Below are 26425 nucleotides of genomic sequence, written 5' to 3'. Positions count from 1 at the left end.
TGTCCGAGAAAACTAACGTATCGGCTCAAATTCTCTATTCATCAAGAGTTATCTGTGAAATGTTCCCATCAAAGTATACATTCAGATTGTAATACTCTGGCGGTAACCTGTGATCTCACCGTCATCATGGTCAAAGGAAAGATCAGCATGTGGCCCCATCATTTTTCCTTCAGGTGAGGTCCTCTTCAGACATGGGGTTTAGCCTGCTCACAGTGAACGGTCTATTTCCCATACACCAGATGGACCTTTTCTATGTGTTCTATACAGAGAGGTTCTCCTGCTGGTGAGGTCCTCTTCAGACATGGGGTTTATCCTGCTCACAGTGAACTGTCTATTTCCCATACACCAGACGGACCTTTTCTATGTGTTATATACAGAGAGGTTCTCCTGCTGGTGAGGTCCTCTTCAGGTATGGAGTTTGGCCTGCTCACAGTGAACGGTCTATTTCCCATACACCAGACGGACCTTTTCTATGTGTTATATACAGAGAGGTTCTCCTGCTGGTGAGGTCCTCTTCAGACATGGAGTTTATCCTGCTCACAGTGTAATGTCTATTTCCCATACACCAGACGGACCTTTTCTATGTGTTATATACAGAGAGGTTCTCCTGCTGGTGAGGTCCTCTTCAGACATGGAGTTTATCCTGCTCACAGTGAACTGTCTATTTCCCATACACCAGACGGACCTTTTCTATGTGTTATATACAGAGAGGTTCTCCTGCTGGTGAGGTCCTCTTCAGACATGGAGTTTATCCTGCTCACAGTGTAATGTCTATTTCCCATACACCAGACGGACCTTTTCTATGTGTTATATACAGAGAGGTTCTCCTGCTGGTGAGGTCCTCTTCAGACATGGGGTTTAGCCTGCTCACAGTGAACGGTCTATTTCCCATACACCAGACGGACCTGTTCTATGTGTTATATACAGAGAGGTTCTCCTGCTGGTGAGGTCCTCTTCAGGTATGGAGTTTAGCCTGCTCACAGTGAACGGTCTATTTCCCATACACCAGACGGACCTTTTCTATGTGTTATATACAGAGAAGTTCTCCTGCTGGTGAGGTCCTCTTCAGACATGGAGTTTATCCTGCTCACAGTGAACGGTCTATTTCCCATACACCAGACGGACCTTTTCTATGTGTTATATACAGAGAGGTTCTCCTGCTGGTGAGGTCCTCTTCAGACATGGAGTTTAGCCTGCTCACAGTGGACTGTCTATTTCCCATACACCAGACGGACCTTTTCTATGTGTTATATACAGAGAAGTTCTCCTGCTGGTGAGGTCCTCTTCAGACATGGGGTTTAGCCTGCTCACAGTGGACTGTCTATTTCCCATACACCAGACGGACCTTTTCTATGTGTTATATACAGAGAAGTTCTCCTGCTGGTGAGGTCCTCTTCAGACATGGAGTTTAGCCTGCTGACAGTGAACTGTCTATTTCCCATACACCAGACGGACCTTTTCTATGTGTTATATACAGAGAGGTTCTCCTGCTGGTGAGGTCCTCTTCAGACATGGAGTTTAGCCTGCTCACAGTGAACGGTCTATTTCCCATACACCAGATGGACCTTTTCTATGTGTTCTATACAGAGAGGTTCTCCTGCTGGTGAGGTCCTCTTCAGACATGGAGTTTATCCTGCTCACAGTGAACTGTCTATTTCCCATACACCAGACGGACCTTTTCTATGTGTTATATACAGAGAAGTTCTCCTGCTGGTGAGGTCCTCTTCAGGTATGGAGTTTAGCCTGCTCACAGTGAACGGTCTATTTCCCATACACCAGACGGACCTTTTCTATGTGTTATATACAGAGAGGTTCTCCTGCTGGTGAGGTCCTCTTCAGGTATGGAGTTTAGCCTGCTCACAGTGAACTGTCTATTTCCCATACACCAGACGGACCTTTTCTATGTGTTATATACAGAGAAGTTCTCCTGCTGGTGAGGTCCTCTTCAGACATGGGGTTTAGCCTGCTCACAGTGGACTGTCTATTTCCCATACACCAGACGGACCTTTTCTATGTGTTACAGTGGGGGAAATAATTATTTGACCCCTCACTGATTTTGTAAGTTTGTCCAATGACAAAGAAATGAAAAGTCTCAGAACAGTATCATTTCAATGGTAGGTTTATTGTAACAGTGGCAGATAGCACATCAAAAGGAAAATCGAAAAAAAAACTTTAAATAAAAGATAGCAACTGATTTGCATTTCATTGAGTGAAATAAGTATTTGAACCCCTACCAACCATTAAGAGTTCTGGCTCCCACAGAGTGGTTAGACACTTCTACTCAATTAGTCACCCTCATTAAGGACACCTGTCTTAACTAGTCACCTGTGTAAAAGACACCTGTCCACAGAATCAATCAATCAAGCAGACTCCAAACTCTCCAACATGGGAAAGACCAAAGAGCTGTCCAAGGATGTCAGAGACAAAATTGTAGACCTGCACAAGGCTGGAATGGGCTACAAAACCATTAGCAAGAAGCTGGGAGAGAAGGTGACAACTGTTGGTGCGATTGTTCGAAAATGGAAGGAGCACAAAATGACCATCAATCGACCTCGCTCTGGGGCTCCACGCAAGATCTCACCTCGTGGGGTGTCAATGGTTCTGAGAAAGGTGAAAAAGCATCCTAGAACTACACGGGAGGAGTTAGTTAATGACCTCAAATTAGCAGGGACCACAGTCACCAAGAAAACCATTGGAAACACATTACACCGCAATGGATTAAAATCCTGCAGGGCTCGCAAGGTCCCCCTGCTCAGGAAGGCACATGTGCAGGCCCGTCTGAAGTTTGCCAATGAACACCTGAATGATTCAGAGAGTGACTGGGAGAAGGTGCTGTGGTCTGATGAGACCAAAATAGAGCTCTTTGGCATTAACTCAACTCGCTGTGTTTGGAGGAAGAAAAATGCTGCCTATGACCCCCAAAACACCGTCCCCACCGTCAAGCATGGGGGTGGAAACATTTTGCTTTGGGGGTGTTTTTCTGCTAAGGGCACAGGACAACTTATTCGCATAAACGGGAAAATGGACGGAGCCATGTATCGTGAAATCCTGAGCGACAACCTCCTTCCCTCTGCCAGGAAACTGAAAATGGGTCGTGGATGGGTGTTCCAGCACGACAATGACCCAAAACATACAGCAAAGGCAACAAAGGAGTGGCTCAAGAAGAAGCACATTAAGGTCATGGAGTGGCCTAGTCAGTCTCCGGACCTTAATCCAATCGAAAACCTATGGAGGGAGCTCAAGCTCAGAGTTGCACAGAGACAGCCTCGAAACCTTAGGGATTTAGAGATGATCTGCAAAGAGGAGTGGACCAACATTCCTCCTAAAATGTGCGCAAACTTGGTCATCAATTACAAGAAACGTTTGACCTCTGTGCTTGCAAACAAGGGTTTTTCCACCAAGTATTAAGTCTTTTTTTGTTAGAGGGTTCAAATACTTATTTCACTCAATGAAATGCAAATCAGTTGCTATCTTTTATTTAAAGTTATTTTTTTGATTTTCCTTTTGATGTGCTATCTGCCACTGTTACAATAAACCTACCATTGAAATGATACTGTTCTGAGACTTTTCATTTCTTTGTCATTGGACAAACTTACAAAATCAGTGAGGGGTCAAATAATTATTTCCCCCACTGTATATACAGAGAAGTTCTCCTGCTGGTGAGGTCCTCTTCAGACATGGAGTTTAGCCTGCTCACAGTGAACGGTCTATTTCCCATACACCAGACGGACCTTTTCTATGTGTTATATACAGAGAGGTTCTCCTGCTGGTGAGGTCCTCTTCAGACATGGGGTTTAGCCTGCTCACAGTGAACTGTCTATTTCCCATACACCAGACGGACCTTTTCTATGTGTTATATACAGAGAGGTTCTCCTGCTGGTGAGGTCCTCTTCAGACATGGAGTTTAGCCTGCTCACAGTGAACGGTCTATTTCCCATACACCAGACGGCAATACAGGTGCAGAAGATGTCTGGCCTTGCAGTTGTAGTAGCAGTTGGTTGCAGCAGTGACGGTGTGGAACATGACGGACAAGGTGCAGGAGATGATGTCTGGCTGTGGTGGGTTTGCAGTGGCGGCAGGAGCGGACATGTTACTAGTGGACGAACCTAGAAATGATTTTCTTTTGCCAAACATTTGCTAACCAAATCTACCTCTGTCTACCACACACAATTTTTCCAGAAACAGTTGCTTTACACCCACATTTTTCACTTTCACAAGGGGTAACAGGACAAAATGCACCCCACATGATGTATAGCCGCACGGCAGGCTTCAGAGTGGAAGGAGCACCATATGGCGGTTAGGAGAGAGGATTTAGCTGGAATGGTAATTGGGAGCTATGTCGCATATGAAGACACCCAGAGGTGGCCCTAGAGTGGAAACCCCCAAAAGTGACCCCATTCCAGAAACTACACCCCCATACAAACATTTTAAGTGGTGGAAAGGGTACTTTTTACCAAACAGGTGTTTCACAGAAGGCAGAAATACTAGAGAGAGGATTTCAAAGCACACATTTGTAAAAATTTAAAATTACTAGCAGACCCCAATTTTTCACTTACACAAGGGGTTAAAGGAGAAAATGCACCCCAGTATATGTTCCCCATTTTGCGAACACCCCATATGTGCTCGTAGTCTGCTGTATTGGCGCACAGCAGGCCTCTACAGGCAAAGTGCAAAATATGGTTTTTGCAGGCCTGAATTGGCAGACATGGATTTTAGCTGCCATTCAAACCGCTTCCGGTTCATGGTCTGACTGTAAATTGGAGTCTGGTAGAAAATGTCAGAATTCCAATATTGTCTAACGTTTGGCTTCTTTACTACGCCCATATGCAGCACGAGTCTCCAAAACTTCATCATCTCTGCTGCATCTACTGGGGTCCAACCTAGGGGTCTAGCGTATGGCGAACTAGGGTTCTGAGCAATGAATTGTTGGGCGTATAAGTTGGTTTGGGCCACCATTAGATTTACAAAATCTTCTAGCTCAGTGAAGTCCGTACAATCTATCAGAATTCCTGAGTGGCCCACGAACTCCGGAATTTGGGGCTGATAATAGTCAGGGGATGGGGTCCATGTGGGCTCACTCTGGGGGGCTGCCTCCGCTGCTACCCTGTGGCACCTTCTAAAGCAGGCATGCTCAACCTGCGGCCCTCCAAGCTGTTGCAAAACTACAACTCCCAGCAAGCCCGAACAGCCTACAGCAGGGCATTGTGGGAGTTGTAGTTTTACAACAGCTGGAGGGCCGCAGGTTGAGCATGCCTGTTCTAAAGGGTCCCTCATCAGCGGATGATGATGATGAGGGAGTAGAGGAAAGTGGCATCCTCTTCTTCCTCACTGGCAGACTCTGTATCGGAGGCAAGCATGGCGTATGCCTCTTCAGCTGAGTATAGTCGTTGGGATGAATGGGACGTTTTTATTTTATTGGGGTGTGACGTGTGAAACGTGTAAACCTTTATTTAGTGTGAGGGGTGTGTATGTAGTGTTTTCACATGTGAAGGGGCTTGTAATAAATTAGAAATTTAAAATCAGAAGAAAAGTTCTAAAAAAACAAAAACATTTTCTGCAAAAAAAAAAAAATTACTTGTAGCGCAAACTGAGCAGCCACGATCAGTAATGGACACTACTGATCGGTGCTCAGTGGTTGCAAAATGCACGTACGCAGATGGTGCGTTTGTGGTGAAATCTAAACTGACTAACTGAAATTGAGATAGATAGATAGAGATATATATATCTATCTATCTAAGGGCTCTTTCACACTTGCGTTGTTCTGTTCCGGCATAGAGTTCCGTCGTCGGGGCTCTATGCCAGAAAAATCCTGATCAGGATTATCCCCATGCATTCTGAATGGAGAGAAATCTGTTCAGGATGCATCAGGATGTCTTCAGTTCCGGAATGGAACGTTTTTTGGCCGGAGAAAATACCGCAGCATGTTGCGCTTTTTGCTCCGGTCAAAAATCCTGAACACTTGCCGCAAGGCCGGATCCGGAATTAATGCCCATTGAAAGGTGTGGCGAAACCAACCTCGCCACTGGGCTTTGGAGAGGACTGGCTGCTGGCCTCTTGCCCCAGGATTATGGGCCCTATCATCAGCCCATGCAAAACTTAAGCTCCATGGCAATTGAACTGTATGTGTGTGGTCTGAGCGCCATTCAATAATATGCGCTCAGACCTAAGCTATCTGGGGATATGTTGCATGTCTTTATTTTATGTAGTAAATGTAACCTTGTGTATTTTATTGTATTTTATGTCTTTTTGCAACCATGTGCTCAATGGAGTCTGCCTCTATCCCTGGATATAATTTGATTATTTCCCATTGTCTCCAGGAAAGAGGGCTCTGTAAAACTGGTTTGAGCCAGATAGCCATGTGCCAGCCAGGGCCTAAAAGATATTTTACTAACTTTTGAACCCCTGGTCTGATTCATGCCATTTTTTAATATGTTGTTCCCCTGAATTGATTGATTGCGAATATGTAATTTTTATGTGAATGTGATGTATGGTTTTAGAGTTATGAAAGTTGGGTAGAAAGTATGTTTAACTGTATGTATAATTGAGTCTCCTCTCAGGATAAGGGGAGGGAATATGCTGGGTGTGTTTCTTTTGTCCCATTGTGTGTTTAAAATGGTGATGTCTGTTCTGTTGTCCTCACATGTGTATTGGCGATCTCCTTTTGTCCTCAGAGATAATTGGATTGCTCTTCAGGTTGTCTGGACAGAGAGGAGGAAACCATGATGCATTGTGGGGATATGTTGTCCTATGTTACAGTCTTCATTCTGGTCCTCTGGGGGCGTGAACGATTGGTTGCTGTAGTTACATTGTATGTCTTGTAATATACTGATTGGTTGTATTTCAAACCCCTGTGGGCAGTACTATGTTTGTTTTTTGTGAATAAAAGAGGCTGTACTTCAAGTACAGTCAGACCACTGTTTGACCCTCAACACGGAGCCTTGTCTCGTTATTGGGGGGATTCGCTGTATGCTGTTAGAAGACCGATTGCCAGGATTGTATGCTTTTCCTGTTCGTCTGCTAGCAGCTATTCGTGAGGTTCCAGTTTGGAGTGCTACTTTGTATCCAGTTCGGTCGTTTGGTGTTCTGCAGTAGCTGTGCCTGTCTCTCAGAAAGGGGCTTATCGCCTAAACGGATTTTAACCCATTGTCTGCTGAAACGGTCCGTTACAAAAGGCATTAATCCGGATCCGGCCTTAAGCTAAACGTCGTTTCAGCGCATTACCGGATCTGACGTTTAGCTTTTTCTGAATGGTTACCATGGCTGCCAGGACACTAAAGTCCTGTTTGCCATGGTAAAGTGTAGTAGGGAGCGGGGGAGCAGTATACTTACCGTCCGTGCGGCTCCCGGGGCGCTTCAGAGTGACGTCAGGGCGCCCCACGCGCATGGATGACGTGATCGCATGGACACGTCATCCATGCGCATGGGGCGCTCTGACGTCATTCTGGAGCGCCCCGGGAGCCGCACGGACGGTAAGTATACTGCTCCCCCGCTCCCCACTACTACTATGGCAACCAGGACTTTAATAGCGTCCTGGCTGCCATAGTAACACTGAACGCATTTTGAAGACGGATCCGTCTTCAAATGCTTTCAGTTCACTTGCGGTGTTACGGATCCGGAGGGCACTTCCGGCAAATGGAGTACACGCCGGATCCGGACAACGCAAGTGTGAAAGAGGCCTAACTAACTAACTACCACTAACTGCAGTTATTTTTTCACGCACAAATGTGAAAAAAAAAAACTCAAATGTGCAGATGCTACTGAGCACACTACTGATTGTGCGTGCTGCAGAGCACCACAGATTGTATAAAACGTTACTACATTGGCTAAAAATTTTACTTATATCTATATATACAGTACAGACCAAAAGTTTGGACACACCTCATTCAAAGAGTTTTCTTTATTTTCATGACTATGAAGGCATCAAAACTATGAATTAACACATGTGGAATTATATACTTAACAAACAAGTGTGAAACAACTGAAAATATGTCATATTCCAGGTTCTTCAAAGTAGCCACCTTTTGCTTTGATTACTGCTTTGCACACTCTTGGCATTCTCTTGATGAGCTTCAAGAGGTAGTCCCCTGAAATGGTCTTCCAACAGTCTTGAAGGAGTTCCCAGAGATGCTTAGCACTTGTTGGCCCTTTTGCCTTCACTCTGCGGTCCAGCTCACCCGAAACCATCTCGATTGGGTTCAGGTCCGGTGACTGTGGAGGCCAGGTCATCTGGCGCAGCACCCCATCACTCTCCTTCATGGTCAAATAGCCCTTACTTTCAAAGTTTTCCCAATTTTTCGGCTGACTGACTGACCTTCATTTCTTAAAGTAATGATGGCCACTCGTTTTTCTTTACTTAGCTGCTTTTTTCTTGCCATAATACAAATTCTAACAGTCTATTCAGTAGGACTATCAGCTGTGTATCCACCTGACTTTTCCTCAACGCCACTGATGGTCCCAACCCCATTTATAAGGCAAGAAATCCCACTTATTAAACCTGACAGGGCACACCTGTGAAGTGAAAACCATTTCAGGGGACTACCTCTTGAAGCTCATCAAGAGAATGCCAAGAGTGTGCAAAGCAGTAATCAAAGCAAAAGGTGGCTACTTTGAAGAACCTAGAATATGACATATTTTCAGTTGTTTCACACTTGTTTGTTATGTATATAATTCCACATGTGTTAATTCATAGTTTTGATGCCTTCATAGTCATGAAAATAAAGAAAACTCTTTGAATGAGAAGGTGTGTCCAAACTTTTGGTCTGTACTGTATATATATATATATATATATATATATATATATATATATATATATAACTCTATATATATTTATATAAAGCCCTAACTACCAGTTCTTTTTTAACCCAAAAAAATTAAATATGAAAAAAATTTGCAAAAAAATCTGCACAAATAATCCGCAGGTGCTGATCAGGCAGGTATGCACTGAAAAGCACTTGGCGGTCACAGCTCGCACACAGAAAAAGTGATGCAGAGCTGGAAAATGGTTAAAAAATAAAATAAAATACCAAAAAAAGTGCACGGACAAAATGGTGTCCATAAAAAAAAGGATGGGGGGACGGGGGGTGAGAAGGGACAGGAACGGAGGGATCTGGAACAGCTGCAAAAAAAAAAAAAAAAAAGAATTGTGCAGCTATTCCAGATGTTGTTGTTCTTTCTTCTTTTCAGCAGCGAAGGCGTTAAATTCGTAGTGGTGGTGCAGCACAAGTCCCAGCAAGCCACAGCAGCACAGAACCTCTCTGCAAGCAGTCACCAGCTAGAATGGCTGCATGCAGGGACGTTCTGCCTCTTCCTGTGCAGCTATAGCGCTGCCATTGGCTGGAGCGTTGTTTCAGATAATCGCAGCGCTGGCAGGGGACCCAAAACACTGGTGTCCCCTGCCTCACCTCAGCACCAGCCACTGTCCCCTGACCTCCTGCCGACCCTCCCCGCAGCTGCTGACAGCTTCCTGTGCTGCCTGCCGGTAAGAGCAGCCATGGTGCAGCGATTCCACCCCGATGTTCCCCCAGACCTCATGAAGTACATGTACGTCATGGGTCTTTAAGTCCCATCAAGATATGACGTACATGTACGTCATGGGTCCTTAAGGGGTTAAAACACCACCCAGCAGCTATGGTGCTTGCGAGCGGCTGCCATATTTAAATACCCACCGAGGTACAGTCCTGATCAAAAGTTTAAGACCACTTGAAAAATGGCAAAAAATCCTCTTTAGCATGGCTGGATCTTAACAAGGTTCCAAGTAGAGCTTCAACATGCAACAAGAAGAAATGGAAGTGAGACAAAACATTTTTTGAGCATTCAATTAATAAAAACAACGAATAAACTGAAACAGGCTGTTTTTCAGCTGATCAAAAGTTTAGGACCACACCTCCAAATAAAAATTAAACCCCCCCAAAACAGAAATACAACTTCCAAACATGAACTCAGTAATGAGTAGCTCCGCCGTTATTGTTTCGGCATGCTTGATGCAAACGTTTCCATGAGGTGAGTGGGAACATTTCTCCAAGTGGTGAAGCCCTATTGTACGAAGCATTCTGTATTAAGAATGCTATTATTTTCCCTTATAACCATAAGGGAAAATAATAATGATCGGGTCTCCATCCGAATCGTCTCCTAGCAACCTTGCTTGAAAATCGCACCGCATCCGCACTGGCTTGCGGATGCTTGCGATTTTCACGCAGTACCATTCACTTCTATGGGGCCTGCGTTGCGTGAAAAACGCACAAAATAGAGCTTGCTATGATTTTCACGCAACGCACAAGTGATGCGTGAAAATCACCGCTCATGTGCACAGCCCCATAGAAATGAATGGGTCCGGATTCAGTGCGGGTACTCACGCATTGCACCCGCGTGGAATTCTCGCCTGTGTGAAAGGGGCCTTAGATTTCCAGTAACTATAAGAAAACAAAGTTATTTTTTTTTAATTCGTATTATGTACGTGGTTGGTCTGCCCCGTTGTCCACCTACTTTGAATGCAGCGGTAGGTCGGGTATGCATGATACTTCTCCATGCAACTCTATAGGGTTATGAAGATGGACAAGCACCGCTATCTCCGTAATTCTCATAGTTATACGTACCAGAAGTGCATATACTAGACTGGCCGCTCCATTTAAATGGGATAGAGTACCCTATTCTCTTGACCACAGACGCCCCCCTTCCCCCCACACGCACATACACACCTTCAATCAGACACTTATCCCATATCCAGCGGATAGACAATAGACATGACTGATCGCGCTCCGTGCCTCTGTGACCTTTTTACTACAAAATCACGGTGACAACTTTATCTCACTGATCAGGTTGACCGATTCCATTTTATCTCCACCAGCGATTCTCCTGGAGAAGGTTATGACGCCATCTTTCTTGCTTGATACTAATCAATTTCTACATGAGGTTCGAGACCTGGCGTTACAGGATGGTGATTTACCGGTCACCTTTGACGTTTGTTCTTTGTAGACTTCTATCGCTCACTCTAAGGGCATACGGGCTGCAGAGTGGTTGTCGTCCTTCTCCTCTCACACAGAACGCGAGAAACCATTTTTTCTGTGTCTACTTGAGATTATTTTGAATGAAAACTATTTTCTGTTTCAAGATACGTACTATCGACAGTGCTGTGGGACCGCGATGGGCTCGAATGCCGCACCGCCATGCGCAAATGCTTACATGTCATGGTTTGAGGAAAAACATATCTACAATAATGAATTGTTTAAACTCCATTGTATTTTTTGGCGAAGATTCGTCGATGACGTGTTTTGCGTGTGGCGAGGCGGCATTCGATCCCTTCGTGACTTCTAAGATTATTTAAATTCTGTATGGCCTGAACTTCAATTTACGCTGCACTATGACATCCATAAGATTCATTTTTTGGACGCCCTCGTGATTAAAGGTGAGAATGGAGCATTGGAGACTGATTTATACATTAAGAGCACTGATAGGAATTCTCTCCTTCATTACTCGAGTAATAACCCTCCTACAGTCAAAAAAGCACTGCCCCATTCTCCGTTTCAGAGGGTCCGTAGGATTGTTTCTGGTGCAGGGGTTAAGAAAAACCGCTTACAAGAAATGTCAGCGAGATTTGAGAGTCGGGGCTATCCCACCTCACTGCTGCATAGTGAGAGGGATAAGGTTACCCCTTTGGCTTCTACAAAAGAAAAAAATCCACGTCTACCATTTGTTGCTAAGTATCACCCATGGGTTAACAATCGACATTGGAACATCTTGTCCAGGGCATATCCCTCTGTGGAGGAATTTAAGAGTCCTCCTTTAATTTGTTCTAAACGCAATAAGAATATTCGCGACATGGTGGTACGGGCTGACGTGGGCAGCAGTCAAACTGAAAAGCGACAACAGACTTTGTCTACCCCAAGAAAGGCTACATTTCCCTGCTTGGGATGTATCCACTGTTCAAGTGTGATTAGAGGGGAATGTTTTTCACCCCCCCCCCCCCCCCCCATACAGGAAAGCAGTTTCCCGTTAAGGGGTTCTTCACACGTAATAGTAATTTTATAGTGTATCTATTGAAATGTCCGTGCGGACTCCTATATATAGGAGCGACTTCTATGCGGATGAAGGATCGCTTTTCTAAACAATACGCAATAAGAATTTACTTTTACCAATTCCCCACCACACCAGCAATTGCGACCGCTGCGACCCCTATAGCTACGCCAGTGATCCCCACTACTACTCCCCCCATCATACTAAGCTGAGGAGCGGAGGATTCCTTGTGTGTAATGGAGGAGAATCTCCAGAGGTGACATGTCTGAGCTCTCCACCACACTGTCTCCTCACAGCTCATCTTACCTGCAGGCTGGAGGAATGGCTGATACCAGAGAGAACAAGAGCCCTGACTACCGACCAGGACCTGCCCAGTATCTGCTGCACTGCCAGAGCTGAAGGACCTGCCCAGTATCTGCTGCTGGGTAAAGCCTACAATGTATGGGCTCTTGAGAGGTCTAGGACACTTTATGTGATGATGTTCTGATATGGAGGCTGAAGGACTTTTCCGACAAGTTTAGACATTAGTTCACAGAAGGATTTGAGGGCGGGGCTAAATTCTATTAAAAGCTCCTTCAATTTAGAATGTACTGTGAGAGCTAAAGGACCTGTGATGATATCACTGTCATGTGATTAGTGACTCACCAACCTAGTCCCGCCCCCTGCACTGATCACATGACAGTGACATCACCCCAGGTCCTTCCCCCATCTCCCCTCCACTGCTGAGCCCCGCCCCCTGCACGGATAACATGACAGTGACGTCATTTCAGGTCCTTCAGCTCTGCCCGTACAGGGGGCGGAGCTAGCCAGGAGAGTCACTGATCACATAACAGTGACATCACCGCAGGTCCTTCAGCTCTGGCAGTGCAGCAGATACTGGGCAGGTCCTGGTCGGTAGTCAGGGCTCTTGTTCTCTCTAGTATCAGGGTTGAGACTAGAATGGAGTTGTTACAATGAGGTCCTCCCCCTGGAGTCAGTAATCTAGCCTGTTCAGTGTAGAGCAGGCTAGAATGGAGTTGTTAGGAGGAGGTCCTCCTGTTCTTCATGTTACTTAATAAATTCTTTGCATTTTTAATTCTGGAAACTGTTTTACTAGATTTATGAATTTCCTATATAATTTTTTTCATATATATTTTTATCGATGCAATAGAAAAAATTCCATTCTGCTTGTTTTCACAAATACATAAAAATAGAAATAAGGGGTCATTTATTTTCAAATATATACGACCTTTTGGTGTATTTTTGGTGCAGATTTTTTCGCAAAGGTGATTTGCGGCAAAATCTAAGACTTCTTCCCCTTCCAAGTCACTTACACCAGTTCTAAATAAGGAGGAATGGCGGGAAAGGGGTGGCCCGACTGATTTATAATTTCCTACACCAGTGATGTAATTCTAAGACGACATGATCAAATTCAGAGTTTTACAGTTGTGTTCACACAGCGCGGCCATTTTCTGTTAACACTCTCATTAATGGCTGTGTGGTTTTGCCAATAAAATACACAAGTGTCAATTAAAATGCCACTTCTAAAACCACGCCGACCACATGAGCACGCCCTTCATGTATTTTAATTTCACCGTTTTATCTGCCACAGCCGACTAGATTAAGGACTTCTCAGAGAGGACCAATATTAACTCAATAAGCCACAGCAAATACAGGAGGACCTCCTTCTGCCCACTCCATTCTAGCCTGCTCTGTATAGAAAAGACTAGGTTACTGACTCCAGGAGGAGGACCTTCTTCTAACATCTCTACAGCTTATATTACTGATAGTAGAGGAGGACCTTCTTCTAACACCTCTACAGCTTATATTACTGATAGTAGAGGAGGACCTCCTAACACCTCTGCAGCTTCTAGCAATGATAATAGAGGAGGACCTCCTTCTAACAACTCCATTCTAGCTGATTCTATAGTGAACGGGCTAGATTACTGACTCCAGGAGGAGGACCTCTTTCTAACACCTCTACAGCTTATATTACTGATAATAGAGGAGGACCTCCTTCTAACACCTCTGCAGCTTCTAGCAATGATAATAGAGGAGGACCTCCTTCTAACAACTCCATTCTAGCTGATTCTATAGTGAACAGGCTAGATTACTGACTCCAGGAGGAGGACCTCCTTCTAACACCAGCTAAAGCATATCCTACTGGCTCCAGGAGGCCCTCCTCCTAACATTCCTATTCTACCATATTACTGGCTCCAGAAGGAGAACCTTATTTCTCCCACTATTCTAATAAGGGTCCATGCACATAAACATATGTCATCTGAGATATACAGTCCGTGAGCAGGGCATATGTCCCAGAGCGCATAGCTTCATAGTTTACTATAATGCAGTGCACATCGAGCGACCCGCGGGACTACCGTCCCAGACTCGTATTATCATGGGACATGATTGATGCCGCTCTGGGACATATGGCCTGCTCATGAACACTATGTCTCGGAAGGCACACGCCTGTGTGTATGGGCCCTAACATGCAGTTGTTAGGAGGAGGTCCACACTTTGTAGTCAGTAATATATTAGAATGGAGTTGTTAGCAGGAGGTCCTTCTCTATTATCAGTAATATAAGCTATAGAGTTGTTAGTAGGAGGTCCTCCTCCTGGAGTCAGTAATCTAGCCCGTTCACTATAGAATCAGCTAGAATGGAGTTGTTAGAAAAAGGCCCTCCTCTATTATCATTGCTAGAAGCTGCAGAGGTGTTAGATGGAGGTCCTCCTCTATTATTATTGCTAGAAGCTGCATAGTTGTTAGGAGGTCCTCCTCTACTATCATTAATATAAGCTGGAGAGATGTTAAAAGGAGGTCCTCCTCCTGGAGTCAGTAATCCAGCCCGTTCACTATAGAATCAGCTAGAATGGAGTTGTTAGAAGGAGGTGCTCCTCTATTATCAGTAATATAAGCTGTAGAGGTGTTAGAAGGAGGTCCTCCTCTATTATCAGTAATATAAGCTGTAGAGGTGTTAGAAGGAGGTCCTCCTCTATTATCAGTAATATAAGCTGTAGAGGTGTTAGAAGGAGGTCCTCCTCTATTATCTGTAATATAAGCTGTAGAGGTGTTAGAAGGAGGTCCTCCTCTATTATCAGTAATATAAGCTGTAGAGGTGTTAGAAGGAGGTCCTCCTCTATTATCAGTAATATAAGCTGTAGAGGTGTTAGAAGGAGGTCCTCCTCTATTATCAGTAATATAAGCTGTAGAGGTGTTAGAAAGAGGTCCTCCTCCTGGAGTCAGTAATCTAGCCTGTTCACTATAGAATCAGCTAGAATGGAGTTGTTAGAAGGAGGTCCTCCTCTATTATCAGTAATATAAGCTGTAGAGGTGTTAGAACAGGCATCCTCCAACTGTTGTAAAACTACACCTCCCATAATGCCCTGCTATAGGCTGATACCTGTAGGCTGTTCGGGCATGCTGGGAGTTGTAGTTTTGCAACAGCTGGAGGGCCGTAGTTGGAGGATGCCTGTGTTAGGAGGTCCTCCTCTATTATCAGTAATATAAGCTGTAGAGGTCAGAAGCCAGTAGTATAAGCTGTAGCGTTTTTAGAAGGAGTTCCTCCTCTTGGAATCATTGTTCTAAAAAAGTTTCCTTGAGAATGTAAAGAATTTAATATCAAGAACAGGAGAACCGCCTCCTAACAACTCCATGCTAGCCTGCTTCATAGTTAGTGAGCAGACTAGATTTCTGACTTTGGGGGGGTTTACGGGACCTCCTAACAACTCCATCCTAGTCTCAGTATTCTAGCCTGTTCAGCGTGGAGCATGCTAGAATGGAGTTGTTAGCAGGAGGTCCCGTAACCCCCCCCCCCCCCCCCCCCCCAAGGTCATAAATCTAGCCTGCTCAATAACTATAAAGCAGGCTAGAAAGGAGGAGGAGTTGTTAGGAAGAGGTTCTCCTGTTCTTGATGTTATTAAATACCTTACATTCTCAATTAAGTAAATAGTTTTACTATTAAGAATTTACCTTTATTATTTTCTTGTATATTTTTTCTATGCAATCTGATGCCACTTAGTGTTTGATATCCAAAGCTTGTCTTCATGCTGCAGATATCAAAAACTGATTAAAAACCTTTCCATAGAAAAGAGCCTCACCCCCCACCATTCCTGCCAATTCCTCCTCTACCACCTCACCCTCCATTCCTGCCAATTTTCAGAGCTCTGGTTACCATGTAGTAGGCAGAAGAATATGTGGGTGTTCTGTATGGGCCCTATTGCAATTTGATATATATATATTTTGGTGATGTGAACTTGGGGGTGTATCTCACCTGGTGGTTCAGTCTCACTGGGTGAGGTAGCTGAAATGCAGAAAAGTACTGCATCAGTAAGGCATAGCTTGCTGGAGATTGGTTAAAGTTGTATGGGCTGGATTTCTTTGGACTGGGAGTCAGGTTGGTAGCGTGAAACAACTGAAAATATGTCATATTCTAGGTTCTTCAAAGTAGCCACCTTTTGCTTTGATTACTGCTTTGCACACTCTTGGCATTCTCTTGATGAGCTTCAAGAGGTAGTCACTTGAAATGGTCTTCCAACAGTCTTGAGTTCCCATAGATGCTTAGCACTTGTTGGCCCTTTTGCCTTCACTCTGCGGTCCAGCTCACCCCAAACCATCTCGATTGGGTTCAGGTCCGGTGACTGTGGAGGCCAGGTCATCTGGCGCAGCACCCCATCACTCTCCTTCATGGTCAAATAGCCCTTACACAGCCTGGAGGTGTGTTTGGGGTCATTGTCCTGTTGAAAAATAAATGATGGTCCAACTAAACGCAAACCGGATGGAATAGCATGCCGCTGCAAGATGCTGTGGTAGCCATGCTGGTTCAGTATGCCTTCAATTTTGAATAAATCCCCAACAGTGTCACCAGCAAAGCCCCCACCACACCATCACACCTCCATGCTTCACGGTGGGAACCAGGCATGTAGAGTCCATCCGTTCACCTTTTCTGCGTCGCACAAAGACACGGTGGTTGGAACCAAAGATCTCAAATTTGGACTCATCAGACCAAAAGCACAGATTTCCACTGGTCTAATGTCCATTCCTTTATATTATATATATATACACATACATACACACAAAAATTAAAGTCACATACTTGATTTATTAAATATATGCTTTATTTAAAAACTTTTTAATAAATCCCATTTGTCCTGTGTGTGCATAGATATAAATGCAGGGCGTCTGTATATCGGAGAACACTGCACCTTAATGTAAATTGTTGACATGTTCTGAGAGACCAATAATACAATTTGGTTGTCTATTTTCAGCCACCCCAACACCAAAGAGAAAAAAAGTGAGAAACCGTTAATAAAGTGTTTGTTACCAACATTTCAGAACCATTTACAGTTTTATACATTAAATACAGACTTGCATATGAAAAAAGTTTTGCCACTTTCACCAATTTGATCAGTTTGTTTACCTACAAGAAATAAAAATAAAGTTAATGATACTGTAAGTATATAAAATTGGCTCCTTGCCTCTTGTTCCTGGTAACCCGGCCTCCATACGCAGGACAGCTGAAGTGACTGGAATATGAGGGATGTCGTTTTTAAACCAAGTGCATGTCGGCGAAGTTCAGTCGCTGTATTCACAGTGCGCTTATCTGGTCTTTAATAAACTTTCAGGCTGTTTGCTACTTCAGCGGGTAAAGTAGGGCGGCCAGAGGTCCAGTTTTAGGCTCCCTGTCCTCCGTCTGACGCAGGGCCTGAATGGACTCAGCTCCCTCTCATACAGCAGCCCTGTGCAGGGAGCGTCACCATCTCTCCACAGCAGGTGACATGAAGTTTATTTTGTATTGGCTGCAGAATCGGAGGGAGTATTGCCTAACATGGTCAAGTGTGGCCTAGTGGGGTCAGGCGTGGCCTAGCGGGGTCAGGTGTGGCCTAGCGGGGTCAGGTGTGGCCTAGCGGGGTCAGGTGTGGCCTAAGCCTAGAGTATGGGCACCCTAAGGTAGAGAAGCAAGGCTGGATTAGGACAGCACATTTAGGACACTGCTTCCAAACTAGGGCTAGCCTGTGTCTGCTGTAAGGCCGGAGTCTAGACGCTGTGGTGTATGGGCACATGAGCACCGGCCATTATGCCATCTGAATCCAGGGGAATTACACAAGTAAAGTGCCAATGGCACACTGGAACGCACCCGCACCGCCATAGAAACACTGCTATGCCGTTAAGCTGACATCACCAATTTGAATCCCAGCTAAGGAGCTTACACAGGACGAGGGCTGCAGCTAACCATTATTTGAATAATCGATTAGTTGTCGATAATTTAATCGATCGGGGGAAAAAAACACCAAAATTACAAAACAGAGAGGTTTATATGATTTTACTTGAAAAATTATGTTCAAAGGCCTTATTAAAACAAATTGTGGACGACACTGTTATGGAGAGGGGGTCCTGTGGGCGGCGCTGTTATGGAGAGGGGGTCCTGTGGGCGGCGCTGTTATGGAGAGGGGGTCCTGTGCCCAGATCCCCCTCCCATAACAGTGCCATAGACCGATCCCCCCTCCCCATAGCAGTGCCATAGACCGACCCCCCCCCCCCCCTCCCCATAACAGCCCCGGCCCCGCTGCTCACAGCATCTTTATTTTACCTTACATTGACGCTCCAGTAACGGGCAGAGCTGACGGCGGCATAACGTCACTCACGAGACGCACCTGCTCCGCCCACTTTATGAATTAAGGAGGCGGAGCAGGCGCGTCACATGAGTAAGAGACGTTACACCGCCGTCCGCTCTGCCCGTTACTGGAGCGTCATTGTAAGGTAAAATAAAGATGCAGTGACTTAAAGTAAACCGCCCGCATAGCAACGAATCGGACGATTATTCGATAACTGGATTCGTCGTTATAATCGATTACAGCCCTACACGGGACGTCAGCTCTTCTGACACAATCCTGCTGTGTCTTTAGGACAGATTCTGTTTACTGACGGCCACCTAGACATGACGAGCAGCGACACAACAAGCCCTTCTATATAGTGTGTAGTGGTGCATACAGCACCCTTCCTGCCATCAGACTGTACAGCGGGGGGCACTGGGGGGGCTCGTCTCCTCCGGCTCTGCTGGATGGCAACCCCTCTGCTCTCAAGAACACAATCTATTGGGTGAATACACATCAATGTTACCACACAGCAGCTGCAAGATACCCCAGCCCCATACACAGAGGCTTACACACCCCCCCCCCCTTATTGATCTGCCCCCTCTCCAATACACCCCATAAAGCCCCCCCTCCCACAGATCTACATCCTCATGTTCCCAGAATACACCACACCCACCCCCCTCACAGATTGACCTCCCTATAACCCCCCTCCGTAAATCTTCACCCTAATGACCCCAGAATACACCACATGCCCCCCCTCACGGACTGACCCCCCCCCATAACCCTTCACAGATCTGCACCCTCATGTCCCCAGAATACACCCACATGCCTACCCCCCCTCACAGATTAACCCCCCCCACAGACCTTCACCCACATGGCGCCAGAATACACCACATGCCCCCCCCCCCCTCACAGATTGACCCCCTCCCCCTCCCACAGATCTGCACCCTCATGGTAACAGAATACACTACATGACCCCCCCTTGGAGATTGACCCCCACTTGGAGATTGACCCCCCCCCCCCCACAGATATGCACCCTCATGGCCCCAGAATACACCACATGCCCCCCCCCCCCATAGATCTGCACCCTCATGGCGCCAGAATACACCCACATGCCCCCCCCCCATAGATCTGCACCCTCATGGCGCCAGAATACACCCACATGCCCCCCCCCCCATAGATCTGCACCCTCATGGTGCCAGAATACACCCACATGCCCCCCCCCCCATAGATCTGCACCCTTATGCCCCCAGAATACACCCACATGCCATAGATCTGCACCCTCATGTCCCCAGAATACACCACATGCCCCCCCCTCACAGATTGACCCCCCCCCCACAGATCTGCACCCTCATGGTACCAGAATACACTACATGACGACCCCCCCCCCCCCCCCACACAGAGATATGCACCCTCATGGTAACAGACTACACCATATGCCCCCCTACCAGACTGACCCACCCCATAACCCCCTCACAGACCTACACCCTCATGGCCCCAGAATACACCACATGCCCCCTCCCTTCACAGATCTGTAACCTGCCTCCTCATGTATGCGCTTCTATGGACTCTAGCTCTGCAGCACATCCAGGCACACACAGCTCCTCCTCCTTCACAAGCTCCTGCAGTCTGGGTTTATAAGCACTTCCAACACTTGACCATGTGACCATGAAGGAGCATGTGACCAGTGACGTCACAGACCTCGTTCTAACAACTCCACTCTAGCATCTACCCTAGTATCAGCCATTCCTCCAGCCTGCAGGTAAGATGAGCTGTGAGGAGACAGTGTGGTGGAGAGCTCAGACATGTCACCTCTGGAGATTCTCCTCCATTACACACAAGGATTCCTTCTCCGCTCCTCAGCTTAGTATGATGGGGGAGGAGTAGTTGTGGGGATAGTGGGAGTTGAACTCATTTGCTGGCCCCTGACTGTCCTGGTGAGGGGCCCCTGCATCCAGGAGGAGAATGAATGGAGCGGGGCCCGGCCTGAGCTCAGCTCTCTCCAGTCTCTTCTCTAGGAGTTCTGGACACAGCTGAGCACAGCCCAGAGGTGGGACCTGCATCATTTATCTCCTGTGGAGCCACCAGAAATCTCCATGTTGGGGCCCCTGGAATCCATGTGGTGGGGGCTCTGCGAAGCGGGGCCCCTCCAGGCTCAGGAAGTGCGGTTCTGGAGGTGACATCTGGTCTTGTCCCCTGGATGATTTCCTCTCCTCTTCTCATAAAGGCGCCTGCAGTACTAGAAGCCTCCAGCTCCTCCAGTTCTCTCCTCTTTTGAATGACCACCAAGGATGGACAGGAAGGAGATCAGCAGAAGAATATTAGACCTCACCTTGGAGATCATCTCCCTGCTGAGCGGAGAGGTAAACTTTTCTAGATTTCTCTCCTCTTTATTGTATTCTGTAACAAGTCAGACATCGGGAAGGAGAATCCATCATAGGAAGAGTCCAGGGTCCTGGAGAACGACCTCCAGACCTTCCAAGTTACGGAGAAACTCAAAATCAGCCCCCAGTATGGTGAGTGATGTGTCATGTGACCAGTGACCAATAGTCATGTTGTAGGACCCATGAGGAGGTAAGTAGGCACGTTGTACCCAGGAGGAAAGGGCCGGAGGAGAGCACATGGCCCCTGAAGGGTTTATTCTCTAAGTGTCTCTCTCCATCCATAGGAGTACACAATAGTGAAGAAGACATCGGGGGACTGTGTGACCCCCATCATCCATCTCCAGGAGTCAGGAGGGCGGAGCAGGACCCCTCACCCCATCACAGAGCCTCCCCCTCACCCCCTGATACATGAGCAGAAGATCCTAGAACTCACCCACAAGATGATGGAGCTGCTGACTGGAGAGGTGACACTGCTGGGAATGCTGGGAAATTCTCCAGTAACAGCACTGGAGGGGTCTGGGTGATGACGGTGTCATTGTGTTGTCAGGTTCCTCTAAGGTGTCAGGACGTCACTGTCTATTTCTCCATGGAGGAGTGGGAGTATATAGAAGGACACAAGGATCTGTACAAGGAGGCCATGATGGAGGAGCACCAGCCTCTTATATCACAAGGTAAGAGCCGTCATGTGCAGTGTATACACGTGTGTGCAGTGACATGTAATGGAGGAGCACCAGCCTCTTATATCACAAGGTAAGAGCCGTCATGTGCAGTGTATACACGTGTGTGCAGTGACATGTAATGGAGGAGCACCAGCCTCTTATATCACAGGGTATGAGCCGTCATGTGCAGTGTATACACGTGTGTGCAGTGACATGTAATGGAGGAGCACCAGCCTCTTATATCACAAGGTAAGAGCCGTCATGTGCAGTGTGTACACGTGTGTGCAGTGACATGTAATGGAGGAGCACCAGCCTCTTATATCACAAGGTAAGAGCCGTCATGTGCAGTGTATACACGTGTGTGCAGTGACAGGTAATGGAGGAGAACCAGCCTCTTATATCACAAGGTAAGAGCCGTCATGTGCAGTGTATACACGTGTGTGCAGTGACATGTAATGGAGGAGCACCAGCCTCTTATATCACAAGGTAAGAGCCGTCATGTGCAGTGTGTACAGTGACATGTAATGGAGGAGCACCAGCCTCTTATATCACAAGGTAAGACCCGTCATGTGCAGTGTATACACGTGTGTGCAATGACATGTAATGGAGGAGCACCAGCCTCTTATATCACAAGGTAAGAGCCGTCATGTGCAGTGTGTACACGTGTGTGCAGTGACATGTAATGGAGGAGCACCAGCCTCTTAAATCACAAGGTAAGAGCCGTCATGTGCAGTGTGTACACGTGTGTGCAGTGACATGTAATGGAGGAGCACCAGCCTCTTATATCACAAGGTAAGAGCCGTCATGTGCAGTGTATACACGTGTGTGCAGTCACATGTAATGGAGGGCCACCAAAGGTTAGACTCTTTACACATGACGTTAAGTCCCTGAATTTTCCTTGTAAGTCAGACATATTGATGGGTTCCATTCACCTGAAGGATCTCTGGTGGCTTCCTGCTAAAGTAGTTCTTCTCCAGGAGCTGTTGAGGGATGTCTCGGTGCAGAAGCCCCTTTTTGATGCAGTAGATGATTGTTGAGATCTTCATCTCTTGCCTAACCCAGTTCCTACGGAAGATGATAGGAGGATCTGTCGTCTGTCTCTCCTTTTCCATCATTGTCGGCAGTAATGTTGTCAGCAGTTTGTTCTTCAGTAGCACTTCTGTGGGATCAGACCAGATAGTCTTCTCCTCCGCGCACTAGTCATTAGTGAGCCTTGTACTTTGATGTGGATTCTATCTCTTGAAATTTACCTCAAAAGCAGAGGTGTCCTCTGGTGCTGTAGAAGGCTCATAAAAGGATTCAATCCCCCAGCCATATTGATCTGTATGCTCATTCTTAAAATGTACTATTGTGGAAAAGTAGCCATCATCCCACTGCCTGCCATTTGCTCTCATAGACCATAGGATACTTTGGGCCTGTGGCCTGCTAGGTGCTGAGACCTCGGCATAGGTGGTGAGAGACAGAATATTGTTATTTCCCCCCGATATATAAACCTAGAAGTGAAGGAGCTGAGAGAAGAGTCTGATCTATAGGAGGCCATGTATTCAGTCACTGTGTGCTTGTGTCTCCACAGATGGATCCAGGAGGAGAAATCCACCAGAGAGATGTCCCCATCCTCTGTATTCCCAGGACTGTCCAGAGGAGAAGGTCCTGGGGAATCTTCAGGTAGATGGAGCTGAGCCCTATACACATCTATATAGGGGGGTCCTGCAGTCCTAGAGGGGTCATAGATTGTGGGGGTCTCTCATGTGGATCTGTTAGATTTCCCACCTGTCCGCTGTATTGTACTGAATTGTTACAGATGACAAATCAGGGGGAAGATCTGACTGATATTAAAGTGGAGGATGAAGAAGAGAGGATGATGGGCGATCCCCCGTGTAAGATTGAGGAGGAGGAGGGCATTCCAGGAGATGTCACCACAGGTATGGAATCATGAATGGAGAAAGTGACTTCATATTCTGCCCTTGGTGCCTTCAGGGCAGGAGGAGAATCTGATCACCGGCTGCTGCTCTGCTCTTTGATTGGAGATGTCCCCATCACATCATGTAGTGTTCCCCTTATCCAGCTGACAGTGATCACTGGGGATTATGCGGGCACAGCTTTTGTGTCTGTGATATCATGATGAGTTATATGTACCTCGTGCAGGAATTACATGCCGCCAGTGACCTTCATGTACTGTCATTGTGCATTGAGGCTTTGCAAAGATGTATGGATTATAATTTTTTTTTTCATAATGGTTAAAAGGGTTTTGCAGTGTGAGATATCAGCAGCAGAGGAGGAGGTACATTAAAAAGAGCTTGTCAGGTAATCCATAGGTGGGCATTATAGTATAGATTTTACTAGTAAAAACACCATGTCCATCAGGTCTAAGAGATTGATTTAATAATGAATGCAGTTTGTGATGAGGAATGTCGTGATAGATCCTATTACGTTAACTTATTGTATTAGTGTGATGCCCACTTGGCATAGAAATGTCAAATATGTTGTCAAAAGACAGGCTTGTTGGGTTTTTCACGATTTTTAGCTAGATTTGGGTAATAAAATTAGATGTAGACCAGAATCCTGAACTTTGTGTTATAGAAAACTTTAAATGGCTGGAATCACACTTTCAGTTTTGGTGCTGCTTTTTGAACCAAAGCCAGAAGTGTCTTGAAAATACATGACTTACTATATACCTCTAGTTCCTGCTGGATACACTTCCAGCCTAATAGGAAATCTATAAATTTGTCTACTCTAGATTATTAAAAATGCCACAAATTTTTATTTTTATTTTAGCAGAAAATCCCAGTACAAATTCTGAAGTAAATTTGTTGTCACTAAATTATAAAGTAGAAGATGAAGATATGCAGCGCTCTTCAGGAGAAAATATTAATGTACATCCAGGACTTCACAGTACATATAATCTTCCTAATCATGAGGAACCTTCTCTTGACCAGAAAGAGGGTGAAATGTTTCACTGTGGTAAAGAGTTCACAAAAAGATCAAGTCTTTCTACATATAGAATAATTTTCACCGGGGAAAAGCCATACTCCTGTTCAGAATGTGGGGAGTGCTTTACAGATAAAACACATCTTGTTAGACCTAAAAAAAGCCACATAGGAGAGATGTTTAAGTGTTCAGAATGTGGGAAAGGTTTTAAAATCAAATCAAATCTTGTTATACATGAGAGAATTCACACAGGAGAGAAACCATATTCATGTTCAGAATGTGGGAAATGTTTTACAAATAAATCAAATCTAGTTCTACATGAGAGAAATCACACAGGAGAGAAGCCATATTCATGTTCAGAATGTGGGAAATGTTTTAAAGATCAATCAAATCTTGTTAGACATAAGAGAGGTCACACAGGAGAGAAGCCATATTCGTGTTCAAAATGTGGGAAATGTTTTACAATTAAATCAAATCTAGTTATACATGAAAGAAATCACACAGGAGAGAAGCCACATTCATGTTCAGAATGTGGGAAATGTTTTAAAGATCAATTAGGTCTTGTTAGACATAAGAGAAGTCACACAGGAGAGAAACCATATTCATGTTCAGAATGTGGGAAATGTTTTACACAAAAATCAGGTCTTGTTAGACATAAGAGAAGTCACACAGGAGAGAAGCCATATTCGTGTTCAGAATGTGGGAAATGTTTTACAGAAAAATCTGATCTTGTTGGGCATGAGAGAAGTCACACAGGAGAGAAGCCATTTTCGTGTTCAGAATGTGGGAAATGTTTTACACAAAAAACTAATCTTGTTAAACATCAGAGATTTCACATAGGAAAGAAGCCTTATACATGTTCAGAATGTGGGAAATGTTTTACACAAAAATCAGATCTTGTTAGACATGAGAGAAGTCACACAGGAGCGAAGCCATATTCATGTTCAGAATGTGGGAAATGTTTTAAAGATCAATCAAATCTTGTTAGACATACGAGAAGTCACACAGGAGAGAAGCCGTATTTGTGTTCAGAATGTGGGAAATGTTTTACAAAGAAATCAAATCTAGTTATGCATGAGAGAAATCACACAGGAGCGAAGCCATATTCATGTTCAGAATGTGGGAAATGTTTTAAAGATAAATCAAATCTTGTTAGACATAAGAGAAGTCACACAGGAGAGAAGCCGTATTTGTGTTCAGAATGTGGGAAATGTTTTACACAAAAATCTAATCTTGTTAGACATAAGAGAAGTCACACAGGAAAGAAGCCTTATTCATGTTCAGAATGTGGGAAATGTTTTGCACAAAAAACAGATCTTGTCACACATCAGAGAAGTCACGCAAATTTCTAAAATCAGCAGATTCCATTTGGGTACAAATACATTCAAACCAAAGTGACAGTGCTCAGATTGCCCTAATAAATTGTGGATGACATTCTGAAGTCTTGTAGGGCTTTAACGTCAAGGCAGCATTGGCAATCTTAAAGTGGCAGTGAAATATATAGATATGGATAAACAGATGGTGGCCGGTGGTAATAAGCAAACTGTTTAACAACACATTGCACTTTTGGCTTTGCTATGCTTTTTAAAATAAAATAAATCATCCAAAACATCTCTCTAATGGGGTGGATGTCTGGCAGTGTTCACACTCAGGGTAGTGTCAGAAGCAATGGCTTGTTCTGAAAAAGAATTTCAAGAATGCTCACTTTTTGGGGAGCAGCAGCAGTATTGTACTGAACCTGACGGACAAGGCAGGAGATGTGCATCTGTGTAGGGGTAGTAGTAATGGGAGCAGTACAATAATAACCTGACAAAGTAGGAGATCTGCAGCTGTGCAGGGAGTAGAAGTAATAGCAGCAGGTGTAGTAGTAGTTTC

General features: G+C 45.3%; 1 protein-coding gene and 1 pseudogene across 1 annotated transcript in view; one reads left to right on the top strand and one right to left on the bottom strand.

The window, feature by feature from the left end:
- LOC120991124 (zinc finger protein 585A-like) overlaps positions 1–26425 on the top strand; it is a 2129672-nt gene that overhangs the window by 1945474 nt on the left and 157773 nt on the right. The window contains exon 5 of the mRNA XM_040420015.1: positions 24398–25846. Coding sequence (XP_040275949.1) covers positions 24398–25846 — 1449 coding nt within the window. The remainder of the gene's footprint in view (positions 1–24397; positions 25847–26425) is intronic.
- LOC120991126 overlaps positions 1–26425 on the bottom strand; it is a 126937-nt pseudogene that overhangs the window by 8922 nt on the left and 91590 nt on the right.

The sequence above is a fragment of the Bufo bufo genome, chromosome 2 (assembly GCF_905171765.1).
Source record: "Bufo bufo chromosome 2, aBufBuf1.1, whole genome shotgun sequence".
Taxonomy (NCBI): domain Eukaryota; kingdom Metazoa; phylum Chordata; class Amphibia; order Anura; family Bufonidae; genus Bufo; species Bufo bufo.
Note: the sequence above shows the minus strand (reverse complement) of the source record. Positions and strands in the feature narration are given on the sequence as shown.